The sequence below is a fragment of the Notamacropus eugenii genome, chromosome 3 (genome assembly GCF_028372415.1).
Source record: "Notamacropus eugenii isolate mMacEug1 chromosome 3, mMacEug1.pri_v2, whole genome shotgun sequence".
In the NCBI taxonomy this organism is placed as follows: domain Eukaryota; kingdom Metazoa; phylum Chordata; class Mammalia; order Diprotodontia; family Macropodidae; genus Notamacropus; species Notamacropus eugenii.
The window spans coordinates 302,175,685-302,190,338 of record NC_092874.1 but is presented as its reverse complement, the minus strand read 5'-3'; the positions used below and the strand labels follow the sequence as shown (position 1 = coordinate 302,190,338).

Sequence of the window (14,654 nt, the reverse complement as noted above, 5' to 3'; positions counted from 1 at the left end):
AGATGGAAGTCTCGTTCCCCACCAACTTTCCTCTTCCTCTTCCCTCAAAGCACAGGTGCAACAGGAGATGAGAAGCTAGAGCCCAAGGAATGGTTGCTCCTCTTTGCACTGGAGATTACCCCATCCCAGCTGGGACACTGGACTGAAGCAGGAGGTGAAAGATGTCCAGCCAAGCCCCTTGCAGCCCTCCCTCAAGGCTACTCTGTGCCTGGAAGGAAATAGATGGTGCAAGGCTCTTGTCATCTGAGCTCTTCTCACCTGAGGAGGCTACAGCCAAATGTGGCAGACTCCCTGTGCAAAGGGGAGTTCTTCCAAAGACTCCTGGCCCAGCTCTAGATACGCTGTGCCCAGCAGCAGATGGATGGTGCATTGTGCTCGCCCTGTCTGAGCCTTCTCCCCTGAGGAGTCTGGCAGTGAGGCAGCCACAGGATGTGTTCAATTCCCTCTGCCAGGTCTAAACTCTGACGATTCTAAAAGTCAGTGTTGATGTTCTAAGGCTCTATGGTCTTATTAGCAGACTGGTTTTAAGATCCAAAGACATTCTGATTCTGATTTAATGATTCGACTGTTCTGGGGTGGACAGAAGGAAGGAAGGAAGAAAAGAAAGGAGGGAAGGAAGGAGGGAGCAAGCATTCAGTAAGCACCTACCGTGTGCCAGGTACCCTGCTAAATGCTTTACAATCACCGTCCATGCTATCCTCATAACAATCCCATGCGATAGATACTATTAGTATCCCCATTTTGCAGACTAGGAAACTGAGGCAGGCAGAGATGAAGTGACTTGCCCAGGGTCACACAGCTAGTAAGTATCCAAGGCCAGATTTGATCTCAGGTCTCCCTGCCTCCACGGCCAGGGTTCTGTGCACTGTGGCACCTCCTCACGGCCTCACTAGTCCAGGAAAGCCTGAATGAACCATTTGTCTTGTTGCTTGGACATTAGTCCTGAGCCCTTCTAGGCTGAGAGGCCCTGGATGAGAGGAGAGGAAAGGGAGCTGCTTCCAACATGATGTTCCCAGGGGCCTCAGGTATCAGCCCAGAGCAGTCCCCAAAGAATGGAGGGAGACAGAGCTTCCAATAGAGGAGCACCATCCTCCTGTCAATGAGATCCCCAACTCTGACACTCCTGGGCTTGGTGAGTACTCAGCAAAGAGAAGAAAGAAGAGCCCAGTCTGGGGGCTTGGTCAATGCCAGAGCCAGATTACCTGGGTGGCTGAGGAAGGGGGGAGTCTAAGAGGGCCCAGAAGATGGGAACATTGTGTAGAGAGCCACAAAGCACAAGGCGAAGAAACGTATACCTTAAGATCATATAAGGCCAGAGCTTGGAAGGGCCTTAAAACAGGGAAGGTCAGAGCCAGGAGGGCTCTTAGAACAAAGGAATGTCAGAGTTTGGAGGGGTCTTAGAATGTGGAAATGTCAACTGGGCACATGCCTGTCATCCCTACCAACAGAGGGGCTGAGGTTGGGGATGACCAGAGTTGCTCTAACAATAAAATGCCTCCAGGTGTCTGAGACAAGTTGGGCATCAATGTGGTGAAGGCCCAGGGGCACAGCCATGCCACACTGAAGGAGGAGAACCAACACGGTTCAGAAAAGTGGATCAGGGCCAGGACTGACCTGTGAGTGGCTGCTGCAGCCCAGGTGAGATAGGGAGGTCCCAGCATCCTCATCAAGAGGGTCAACATCACAGAGTAAACTTTAAGGCCTGCACTAGGGTTCCCAACCCAGGATGGGTAAGTTGAGGCAAGACCAAACCCTCTGGAAACTTTGGTTGAGCACAGTGTTCACATGGGAATCATGCGCACACACAAGGAATCTCCCTCTTGGGATGCTCATAACGCAGGAAGGGACCTGCGGGGCAGTTCTGTTCTGCCCCATTCAGCTGGATCCACATTCCATTTTCAGCACCCCATCCAAGGAAGGACAGCAGCGAAAGTGAGGATGATGACAGGGGAGGGGGCAGACGCTGAAGACTAGGTTCTGCAAAAAGTTGAGGCAAAAACACAACAGCCCAAGAAGCAGCCATCAGCACAGTCCAGCCAGGCCTTGGTATACAGTACTGGGCACAGCAGGGGGGGAGAGGGGGAAAGACTTACAGACAAGGTGATTGAAAGAAGCTCAAGATGAAGAGAATCCTTCTGAGTTTCAGAAGTGAAAGGAGTTTACCCATCAGCTCATCTACTGACAAGCATTTATTAAGTGACTGCTGTGTGCTGGGTGCTGGGCACACAAACACAGGGAGGGAAACACTTCCCCATTCTCCACGAGTTTACATTCCAGTGGAAAAAGACAAGGGGCCCCCTTTGTTGTCAATCCCTCAAGAATTCATAAGGCACTTGTTATACTTTACAAATGATGGAGATACAAGGCTGGGCAGACACAGTTCCTGGCCTCCATGAGTTTCCACCCTAATAGGATCTAAACAGCTGGATGCATACAAGCCACAAACAGAGAAGATGGATGGGGACCAGAGAGGGAAGGCACAAGAAGTGGGGGAGGGAGGGTTTGAAGTGACTCTTGTAGGAAGGCTGGGAGTGATGGACTGAGGGCAGGGATCGTGGGTTTTTGTGCCTGGCACATAGTAGACACTTAATACGTGCTTGTTGACTTGGTTGGAAGTCAGGGAAGCTCAAAAGCAGGATGAGGAAGGAGAATATTCAGGAGGTGGGACTCGGAGCATCCTGCTGAAGGGGAGGGGGAGATTCCTGTTCGGACACTGATTGGAGCATATGACCCCGGGCTCCATTCTGCCTGGCTACCTGGAAGCTCAGGTTCCATGTGGAGAAGGGGCTATCCTAGGTCACCTGGACATCACTAGGGCCAGGAGGCAGACTGTGGATCGGTCCCCTTTGCGTGTTGAATGGGCAGTCTCATAAGGCAGTAAGTTGTCATGCCTGGTATCTAAGTAGAGTCTCCTTGGCCATTTGTGAGGAATCTATTAGATCCTGTCCAGATCTAAATTCTACCATCCTCTTACCCTTAGCTTGAGAGGGTGTTCCCAAATCCTTCTTTGACTTTTCCCATGATGCTACACTGGTTCTGGGCATTGCCAGAGGCCTTCTGTGTGTTCAGGTCCTCTGCAGGGAAACCTGGCCTATGGGTCTCCTGGGTTTTACTTTTATGACTGCTACCAGTGGCCCAGGAGGAGCCCCTAGCAGAAGCAGGAGGGGGTCCATATTGACCCCTGCCTGGGACAGGTGAGCCAATCGAAGGAGTATGGAGATGGGAGGGGCTGAGGAGGTGACTAGACCAAACTGTGTTTCATAGAACAGGAAATTGAGACCCAGAAGAGTCCAGTCTAGTGAAACGTCTAGCCCAGTCTGGTCTAGTGAAAAGAGTCATGGGTCCAAAGGAATCCTGGATCTGGGAGGAGAGAGTTTCTCCCACTATCCATGACCTTGGAACTTGGGCAAAAGGCCTTGCCTCTCTGCACCTACCTTGATTTCCTCCTCTCTCAAATGAAGGGGTTGGATTCAGTGACCTCTGAGGTCCCTTCCAGCCTGAATGGGGGCTTAAGTTCTGGCTTTGTGTGACTTTATGGCACTCACTTACCTCCTCTCTCAGGTCTTCTCCTCTGTAGAACAAAGGGATCAGTCTGCATCAGCTCTCTGACCCCTTCTTCTCAGTTCCAAATCCCATCATCGGATGAACCTATGAGCTGAGTGGCCTTGGCAAAGTCCCTTCCTCTCTACAAGCCTCAGTGTCTTGAAAAATGGGGATGATCATATGTGCATTCCTTACCTCATAGGGTTGCGTGGGGGAAGGCTTGGAAATCCTAAATTACCACAGGAGGTGAATCATTAAAGAATTTTCCATTGGTGACCCAGACATTGAGCAAGTGGCCCCTGGATGATTCAAAGCCAGGGCACTTGCCTTCTGAGACAGAAATGAGAAGAAGGCTGACTATAATTAAGGAAAAGTCATAGCTTTAAAAAAAAATTAAATTTCATTTTGTCCTTTAAAGAAATGCAGTATTCAGAGTGTTAAGAAGATCCAACACTAGAGCCCCTAGAATGCCAGCAGCCCCTTGTATGCCCTGTGCCTCTGTTTTTACTCATGAGGTCCCTCAGCCTGGAAGGGAAGTCCTTGCTTTACCCCATCTCTCCAGCAGACCCAGATGCTGCTTCTTACAAGAAGCCTCCCAGGTTCCCCCAGTCAAAAAGGATCTTCCCTGTTTCTGATTTCCCTTGGGCCTCTGGCCCTCCCTCAGTGGGGGCTTTTACCCAATATTATGCATCTTCACGTGCATGTACACTGGGAGCTTCTTGAGGGCAGGCTCTGGGTCTTACCTCCTCTATCTCCAAGGCCATACATTTGTAAACATTTCTTAAGTTTGAGTTTGAACCCAATGTTGTGAGTATTTTTCAGTTCAGTTCAGATCTTCTAAATACATGTCATTTCACAGGAGGGCAAGGGTGAATGGGTGGGAGAATTCTGTCCCTCCCATAAGAGCAGCTGACATTTCTGTAACACCTAACGATCTGTAAAGTAATCTGATTCTCTCAGATTTTTTGACATCTTCTCCCCAACTTCCACCAGAAGCTATTAGCTCAGGTAGCAGACCCCAGACCATCAGGTAGTATTTACATGTGCTACCTATGCTCATAAGCTCTAGCTGGGCCGGGAGCCCTGCTCCCTCTCCCCCCACCTCTGTCCCCCAGGAGGCTCCCATGGACTGGCTGCTGCCCAGAGACATGGGTGCATGGCTTACTTGCTCATCATTCAGAATCTGGATGTGACGATTAAAGACGCTTCTGAAGTCTTCTCTGGATATTAAGTTTGATTTTAAACAATCAAGATCAGAAAATTCCTGGGCTATGTTCAGGTAACGAGTCGTCACAATATCCCGGATACGTGTCAGGATGTCTTTCAAGAACTGGTCCTTAGGAGATCTGGGCCCACAGGCCCTCTGCATTTTATCTGTCCACTCAGCAGCGGTCTAGACAAAGGAGAATCAATAATGGGTGCATTTAATAAAGAATTAATCTCAGCTTGGCTTTTGGCCAGGCCTGCCACCAGAAGGCCCCAGTGAAGCCACCTTTGGATTCTAACGGGCAGGGCCAACCTTTCCTGGAAGACCAGCCCAAGCAGGGATGAGAAAAGGGACCTCACCAGAGTCAGGACAAAGAGGGACATGAGGAATGAAGCCACCAAAGGAGGGAGTCCAGTGTGCAGAGTGTGCAAGGCCAGAGGAAGGAGGCTAGGGTTCAAATTCTGGCTTGGCCACACCAAGTTCACTGTGTGATCTTAGGCCAATTGCTTCACCCCTCTGAGCCTGTTTCCCTCACCTGTGAAATGGGGATAATAACAGCTGCACCCCAGCCCTCACCACTTCATAAACTGGACAAAGTGCCCCTTGAGGGCATATTCTTAACACACAGTAGCAGTCAGTCAGCCTAGCACTGACTCCAGACAGGGAGGGGCTCCAGAGGAGGGATTTCACTGGAATAGGAAATTCCTGGAGTGGAAACTCCCTCCACTGATGCAAATGAGCGCCTTGTCTGTAACTCCTAGTCTCAGATTGGTGCCTGGGACATTAAGGAGTTAAATGACACCCCTGACTATGGGTCAGAGACTGGGCTGGAACCCAGGTCTTCTCGGCTCCAAGGCAAGCCCTCAACAGCCACCAGGCTTCACTCTCTGATGTTATGAGTATTGTTATTGGTAGCAGAGTACCTGGAGACTGACAAGTCCTTAACAAATCACTTTATTGATCAATCTGTTACTGATTATAACAGTCATTACTACTTTTATTGTATTACAAAAGCAGTCAGTTTGTCTACTTGTGCAATCGTCCACGGCACATTAAATAGAAAAGAAAAGCAGTCAGATGGCCACTCGTCTCAGGACCACTTCTAGCTGAATGCTGTCAAAAAAAATGAAAATGAGATGATAGGAGCAATACCACTGTTGTAGTAGTATGTAGTAGTAGGCTGCCAAAATAGAACATTAATTCATAAACACTTGCATAGAAGTTACCATCCTCGACATGTGTGATCTCCAAACTACAGGAAACAAAAAGCTCTCGAAACCTAGAGAGGGAGGGGAAGAAAGCAGAACCATCCTCTTCTATCCTGCCTGCCCTCAGGGTCCTTGGGGATGGTCTCGGTGCTACAGCCCATCACTTTGATTCAGTCATTTGATTTACCTCCACAAGAATCTATCAGAGAGCAGGATGGTGACTTGTGCTGGGACCATTTCTATGTGAACTCCACCAAAGAAGAAGACAAAATCGTCGTCATCAAAATCATCGGATGAGGATGTTCCTGCCTCTCCAGCACCTTCACCCCAGAGCATCACCAGGCAGAGAACATCATGTTTGATGAATGCTTAGAACCATTTTCAGAGTCAAATGGCTGAACATTTGCCATCAGGAAAAATACAAATTGTGGACAGGGTTTCCGAAATTCCAGCAGCTATAAATGAGCACCCAAGAGAAACCACTGGCCTCATCATTGAGCACTCCAAGATTATGCTAGCAGGAATAGCGATGGATTTCATGCCATCTGTACAAATCCATCCTCATCACAGGACACTAGAAAGACCAGAACTGTCATACACCAGGGCCAGAAGAGAGCCTAGAGGCCACCAGATAGATCTTTGGCTCTGGATTCAGAAGACCAGGTTCAAAATCCCATCTATAATGCTAACAATCTGTGTCCATAAGATAAACCATTATAAAAAAAAAAAAATGTCCCTCAGCCTCAGTTTCCCCATCTGTAAAATGAGGGGTTGGATCAGATGGAAAGCTATGAGATGGAGGCCCAGTTCCCCTGATGCACACATGAGAATACAGTCCCGAGGGAGAAAGGTCACGGAGTCCACTATGACCAAGCTTTGTGAATCTTCATAGCCTCCTGCACTGCCCAAACTGAGGTCATCCTGACTAGAACCGCGGTCCCGCACCCCCAGCTGTGTGGGCTTTCTTACTTACTTTCTTACTTAGGGAAGTTCTTGGCAAATTTCAGCTCAACCCTCCCCTCCCTAAAGACCTTCAGAGGCTCCCTGTAGTCTTCAGCCTAAAATAAACTAGCAGCTCCTTAGCCTGGCACTCAAGGCCTCTGGACCAGAGCTTGGCTCCAGACTAGCTTTCCTATTTCACATGACTCTATGTTGAAGTCCCATTGGACTCCAGACTTAGCTGTGCTCCAACTTACCCTTTCCAACCATCATATATTTGTACCCAGCATCCTCCATCCTTGTAGGTGTGTGCTTAACATGCTTTGAAATTAAATTGAATTAAGAACTGAAACTCAAGGACTTTCTTATCTCACTTTTGAAGTTAAAAAGTTAATCACTGGCTCTCCAAAGACTACAGTACTATAGAAATGAGGATAGAATTGGCATCTGAGGACCTCGACTGTTGTGCCACCTACACACATGATCTCAGGAAAGTCACTTTATGGCAGTTTTCTCACCTATGAGAAAGAGTCTGAAACAAGATGATCCCTAAGGTCCCACCCTTCTCTGGCTCTAGGATCCTAACATGAGCCCCTGAGACTCATACTTTTCCCCTCTGTAAAATGGGGGTGGATCCTAACAGGCCCAGTAAATGGGCACTTCTGTTATGTTATTTCACATTTCATCAGGCTCTTGTTGGCCTTGGGAAGATTTCGCCTGAGTCAGATTTCTTGTAAGGGGAAATCAGCGCAAGACAAGGACCATGGGTCCTCCTTTCCATCTCCACCAGTCTGTCTCGCCATTGTCGAGCTCGGAGGGGGAGGCGACACCACCAACAGATGGCTGTTGGTCTGGCCCGATTATTTCTCTGTCACTTCTCCCAGGATCATTATATCTGAATGGAAAAAAATTATGCTTTTTCCCTGACTAGACGGAATGCTTCTCCTAATCAGAGAAGACACCACCATCTTCAGATGCAAATAACACTTTCCAATATTAACTACGCTTTACATAAAAAGTCCCCTCAGGATAGGAGCTACAGCTGTATTATTAAGAGAAGAAATATGAGGAGAGGAATTGAGTGTGCAGATGTGGGAGGCAGGTCTGCATTGTGGCTGGTGCTCGCTAGCTCAGGCACCAGCACCCAGAGCCTCCACACCCACCTCCAGTTGACAATGGGCCGGCAAGCAAGGGGGGGTGACATTTCTTAAAAGTTAAAATAAAATTATTAGCGGAATTGTTAGGATTGTAGATGAGATCTATTTATGTTTATTCACATTTTATATTTCTATTTTGAGGGGATTTCCCCCTCTTCATCCATTTTAGAAGAATTTATGGAATTCAATTCCAAGCAAGTTCACTGGACTCTGAGGTTTCCAATGATCAGTACAAACTGGGAAACACCTCAAGGAGCAAGAGACCTGGATTCTAATCCCACCCTTGTGAGATAGAACAGGTCACTTGCCCTCTGAGTCTGTTTCCTCCTCTGGGAAATAAGGCGGCAGGACCTATAGGCCAATGGGAATCCTTTCCGCGGTATTCTCTGCTTTATGGTTGTACCCAACATCTCATGCCCTCAGGTCTCTATATTCTGAGGCTCCTGACAACTCTCACATCACCTGCTCAAAGGAGCCTCTCTCTCTCTTAGTTCTGGCCAATCTCTACTCTAAGCATCCTCCCAGTTCTGGCATTCCCTGGTCTCAAGGCCCTCTCTGGTCGGACATTCCATGTTCTAAGCTCCCTCCCAGCTCTCATGCACCCTGTTTTAGGGCCCCTCCCAGCTCTGACATCCTCTGCTCTAAAATCCCTCTCAGCTCTGATAGTCCCTGTTCTGCTTCTCAGACCCCAAGATTATAAAGCTGGCAAAATCCATCGGAGGTCTGCCCCCCACTTCTCCAAGATGTGAAGTACTTCCTCAAATAGCCAAAGTTCCTTCTGGTCTGGGTCTGTCTCTCCACCACAGTAAGGGGTAGGTAAGCTGCTGTGATAAGCTGCCTGACTTCCACAACCACTCATCTTTTGTCTGGATTTTTCAGAAGGAAATGGTTCTCTCTGCCTATGCTTCTGCTTACAAAGGGGTTCCTGCTGTCCGAAGCTGAATCAGTTCTCAGAACTCAGGTCTGAGCCACACTTTGGTAGATGACCCACAAGGACCCAGCCATGAGCACCTATTTTAACTTTAGTTTGCTTTGATTCGGTTCCCTTCTGTGCTGGGTTTCACATAGTTTGCCCTGCTCCAGTATGGGCATGGAGGATGTCAAACAGCAGAAAGACCAGAGATGACACAGAACCGTGTTGTGGCAGCAATGTAAGGAACCTCAGAGGCCACTGAATGTCCTGGAAAGAAGGACCTGGGTTTGGATCTTGACTCAGTCACTCACAGCCTGTGTAATCCTGGATAAAACCCTTTTCTCTCTGCCTCTCCTTTCCCTCCCCTGTGAAATGAGCCATCCTCTAAGGTTTTTCCAACAGAACCCACACGGAGCAGGGTGAAGACCCCAAAGCATGGCCACAGCAGGAGGTAAACTGGTGTTTCCCTGACTGCTGCAGGCAGCAAAGCCCACACTGGGCCCATTACTGCTGGGGACCTGGGGCAAGGTCCCTGCCCCCTTAGAAGCTCCGAGGGCCCTCCAGCTTCAGGGTCCTAGATATGACTGTGAGCCTGGGGAGGTGGGGGCCAACTACCGGGAGCAACCTGCTGCATTATCAAGGCCTCTGCCCACGCTAGAGTTCTGGGATTAGTAACGTTTCCAGGAAATGAGTTCAACCATTAAAGGTTGCAATTTACTAATTAAGCTGCTTGATTCACTGACTGAATTTCAGCATTAGGATCACACACACACACACACACACACAGACACACACACACACAGACACACACATACACACAGACACACACACAAACACAAACACACACATGTATACACACACATACACACATATACACACACAGACACACACAGAGACACACACACATACAGACACACCAAGACACACACATACACACAGACACACACAGACACACACATACATACACAGACACACACAGACACACAAACACACACATACACGCAGACACACACACACAGACACACACACAGACACACACACAGACACACACATACACACACAGACACACAAACACACACACAGACACACACACATACAGACACACCAAGACACACACACATACACACAGACACACACAGACACACATATACACACAGACACACACATACAGACACATACACACACAGACACACACACACACACACACAAACACAAACACACACACATGTATACACACAGACACACATATACACACAGACACACATATACACACAGACACACACAGACACACACACAAACACACACACACAGACACACACACACAAACATGCACACATGTATACACACACAGACACACATATACACACAGACACACACAGACACACACATACAGACACATACACACACAGACACACAGACACACACACAAACACAAACACACACACATGTATACACACACAGACACACATATACACACAGACACACATATACACACACACATGCAGACACATACACACACAGACACACAGACACACACAAACACACATACACACACATGTATACACACAGACACACATATACACACACAGACACACACACATACAGACACATACACACACAGACACACAGACACACACACAGACACACACACACAGACACACACAGACACACACACACACACACACACATATACACACAGACACACACACATACAGACACACACACACACAAACACACGCACAAAGTTTTACATATAATACATTATATATATATAAAATATATTATATATATCCATTTTTATGTGTGTCTAAATCTCTATATAGACACGATACTGCGCCCCGCCCCAGTCCTGTCTGTGGGTGGGTGGGTGGGGAGCGGAGGAAACCTTTCACTTCCCAGAGACCAGGCCCCCAGCAGGTAGCAAGAATTCTAATTGGAATCACTCAGGAAAGAATCCTCCTTCTTCGTCCCGAAGAATGGGGTAATTGCTTCTAAGAATTGAAAATTTGCTTCATTTGATCAAATATTTTGATTAGCAAGCAAATTAATTGTACTGTATCTTCATTTGTATTTACCAGGAAGAAATGAGGATTTAAAGAAGCAACAGCAGTTTAAAAAAAGCTTTGTCATTAAAAAAAAAATAAAGATAAACCCTCCCTAAAATACAAATGAAAATAGTGGGCGTGCCACAAGGGGCCGGGCAATGGGGGCTTTACAAGAGCAAGACTGACGGAGAGTCCAGGCTCCCAGCCCCTCCATATCCAACCTGGAAAATGGGGACGAACAGACATCACTTCTAACATTCGTGCTGAAAAAGGCCCACTCTGAATCTGGTCTGTCCACCTCGAGGAGTGGTGAGGAAAGCGCTTGGGCAGTTCTAGCAGGAGGCCAGTCAGCCAACCTCTCAGCAAGTTTGCTAGTCCACAAGGATGGGCCGAGCTGCTATGTCATCCTTCCTTCAGCTGGGAGAAGAGTGCCAGTCCCCTTTCAGCAGCTGAGTCCAACCTTTGGTCAGTCAGAGGATCCAGCGTTAGAGCCGCCCATCACAGCCAGACCCTTCATTTTACAAGCAGAGAAACTGAGGCCCAGGGTCACTTGGCTATTAAGTGTCTGAGGTGGGATTTCCAAGTCCAGTACCTGATCCGCTCTGCAACACTGCCACTAATTACAGTTATTATCAAGTTATCATGAAGTTGAAGCAATATGGTAGGTGCATAGGAAATACTTAATAAATGAGTAAGAAATGTTCTCATTCAGTCATTCCCAATAATAATAAAGAATAAAAAGAAAGAGGGACATTAGTGGCAATGATCTCCACAGCACTGAAAATTGGCACAGTGACAGAGGGAAGATGTGATTTTACAAAAGAGGAAACTGGGGCAGGGAAAGGTGAAGTGGGACTTCCTGGTTACACAGAAAAGGAGGCAGAGTTAAGATTGAATCACTCCTCCCTCCAGGGCCTTTGCACTTGGACTCCGCTGCCTTCCACACCCCTTCTTCAAGAGACACAATCTAATCCACAGCCAAGATGGGAGTTGCGTCAGGGTGCCTGGCATACACGCTAGCTGCATGGCTTTGGACAAGTCATTTCATCCACTGTCTCAGTTTCCTTGTGAAGGTCAAATGAGATAATAACTGTGCGATGCTTAACACGATGCCTGGCACATAGTAAGAGCTTAATAAATGCTTGTTCACTCCCTTTTTCCCTACTCCTGGAGGAAAATCTCTAGAGGAAGCAGCACCTTATGCTCCCCAAGGGTGAGACTGCCCGCTCTCCACTATTCAAAAGACACAGAAAAACAGAGGTATCAGATGGCAGTCAGAATCCCCAATGTATTCATCAGCAGGCTAGATAGACATAGACTGGCTCCAATAAGATGAAATTTATTTGGGATAAATGTCAGCTTCTATACTTGGGTTCAAAAAATCAATTTCCCAAATAAAAGATGGGGGAAGCCTAGCTAGACCACAGATCCTAAAAGATCTGAGAGTTTTATGGGACTGGAATTTCAGTGACTCAACCACGGCAAGCCCCCGCTGTCCTGTTCTACTGAGAGAGTGTCCAGAGCAAGTGAGGTCATACAGGCTGCTGAGCCAGCCACTCAGGTCGCAGGTCACATCTGCAGTGCTGAGTTCAACTATTTTTATGAGAATAACATAAATACTAGAGCACATCTGGATAATGAAAACTCATGAGTATGGATGGAGGGAACTGGAGAAGAAAAAGAAGCCTCGAAGGAGGGGGGTGGGCAGGACAACAGCTTCCAGGGCTGTCGGGGAAGAGGGAGGAACAGAGATGGGGGGCGTGGCAGTTGCTGGAACAAATTTAGGCTTTAATGGAAGGAAGAACTTCCAGTGTGAGTGGTCTGACAGTGAAACTGACTCCCTGTGGAAGGGACACCCTCCCGCCCTCATCAGAGGACTTCATCGGAGGTTGGATGACCGCGTAGTGTGGGTCACGCTAGAGGACCACTGACATTAACTCCTTCTCATAGATTCTGAGTATGATTATCCCTTACTTACAAATGGGGAAATTAAAGCCCAAGAGTGTAAAGGGTCAGAAGTAAAGCAACTCTTATGAATAGATCACAATTTCACAACAGTAACAGACCCTAGAACTTAACAAGCCCAAGCTACTCATTTAACAGTGAGGAAAGAGGCCAGGAGAAGGGGAGGAATTTGAGGGGAGAATCAGGTCAAAAACCTGGCAGAACCCTCAACCTGGTGTGCTGGCAAACGTTTAACAACCAGCTTCCTATGCATGACATGCTTTTCAGTTCAATCTGCATTATGAACATCATGTATAGATGCCCACAAGACAATCAAGCCCCAGTCTGCGATGTCTTGACTTCCACAGGTGCATCCATGTGTGGGAGCTGGCTGCAGGACGTCCCTGCCTGCCTCAGCCCACCCAGTCCAACCTCCTTCATTTTATGGAGGAAGAAAGTAAGACCCAGGGAAGCCTTGCTAGTTAGAGGTCCTGCTCTGAATCTTCCTTCAAGAATCTATTGGGGGAGCAGGAAGGGAAGCAGCAGAGGAGGAAGAAGACATTTGGGGATCTTGAAACCAGTCCCATCCCATCAGGAGCATTTAGCCTCAGAAGAAAGGGAATGGAGGTCATCCCGGTGACTCCATCTAATTCACAACAGTCTCCAGGGCTGCCCCTCCAGAAAGGAAAACTTCCTCCACATCCTCTTTTATTTTCTTTAAAAATACATGGACAGCGTAAAAAGAAAAATAAATCTAAGGACCACCGTTGGCAACCCATGGAAAAAGATGGAGACAATATAAGATTACAAATATTTTGAGGTGGTTTATGGGATCTTCTTCAGTGGGAAAACTACATTCTAAATGCCCTCTCTTCATGGCAGGGAGAAGAGGGGGCCCAAACCCTGGAGCTGCAGCAATGGTATATTTGCCGGAGCTGTATTTTTTCTTTTAAAAAATCGGAGATGATGGCAGCCCCCTGGGGGCTGGATTGTGACATCATAAGGGCTTCATGTGGAATTGGGGTCCTGGGTTCAAATCCCAGCTTTTCCACCTTCTAACTCAAAGGGTAATTCAATCTACCTTTCCTGGGGTTTTGTTACTTCATCTGCCAAATGGGAGTGAGTGTGCATGGGGCCTCTTAAATTCCCAACCAGCTCTGACATTCTATGATCTATTTAATTACCCCAAGGACAGAATGCATGGTTTCATTCAAAAGCCTATTACTTGCATTGCAATAAAATTGAAAGAAAAGTAGAGAGGCTGGAGATGGGTTTCTGCTGAGTCGTGACTTTAAAAAACAAAAAGGAAAATAAAAGGATCCCTGGATTGAGGCTGGGGGCCTTACTTCGTTCTCCCACCACCCAAGAGTTAGCGGCTTGTTGTTTTGGTAGAACAGGGGGCTGGTAAATGGGGGTGACTCTTACTCAGCTAAACGATGCTCTGAGTCTCTGTCTCAGTGTCTCTTCCTCTTCTCCTTCTCTTTGTTTCTGTTTCCTTCCCTCCTTCTGTCTTTGTCTCTATGTCTGACTGTGTCTACTTCTCTCTGTTTCCCCCTCTCCCTCTTCTCTCTCCCCTTCCCTCCTCTTTTTTCTCTCCTTTCTGTCTCTGTCTTTGTCTCTTTCTCTCCTCATCTCTGTCTCCATGTTTCTCTCTCCCCACTTCCACCCTCCCTTTTTTCTCTCCCCTATTTCCCCTCT

The 14,654-nt window shown here is 47.6% G+C and overlaps 1 protein-coding gene across 6 annotated transcripts in view; it reads right to left on the bottom strand.

The window, feature by feature from the left end:
- EFCAB6 (EF-hand calcium binding domain 6) overlaps positions 1-14,654 on the bottom strand; it is a 229,218-nt gene that overhangs the window by 11,187 nt on the left and 203,377 nt on the right. For all 6 annotated transcript variants that reach the window (XM_072596357.1, XM_072596355.1, XM_072596354.1 and 3 more), the window contains one exon: positions 4,709-4,936. In XM_072596357.1, the coding sequence (XP_072452458.1) occupies positions 4,709-4,936 (228 nt within the window). The remainder of the gene's footprint in view (positions 1-4,708; positions 4,937-14,654) is intronic.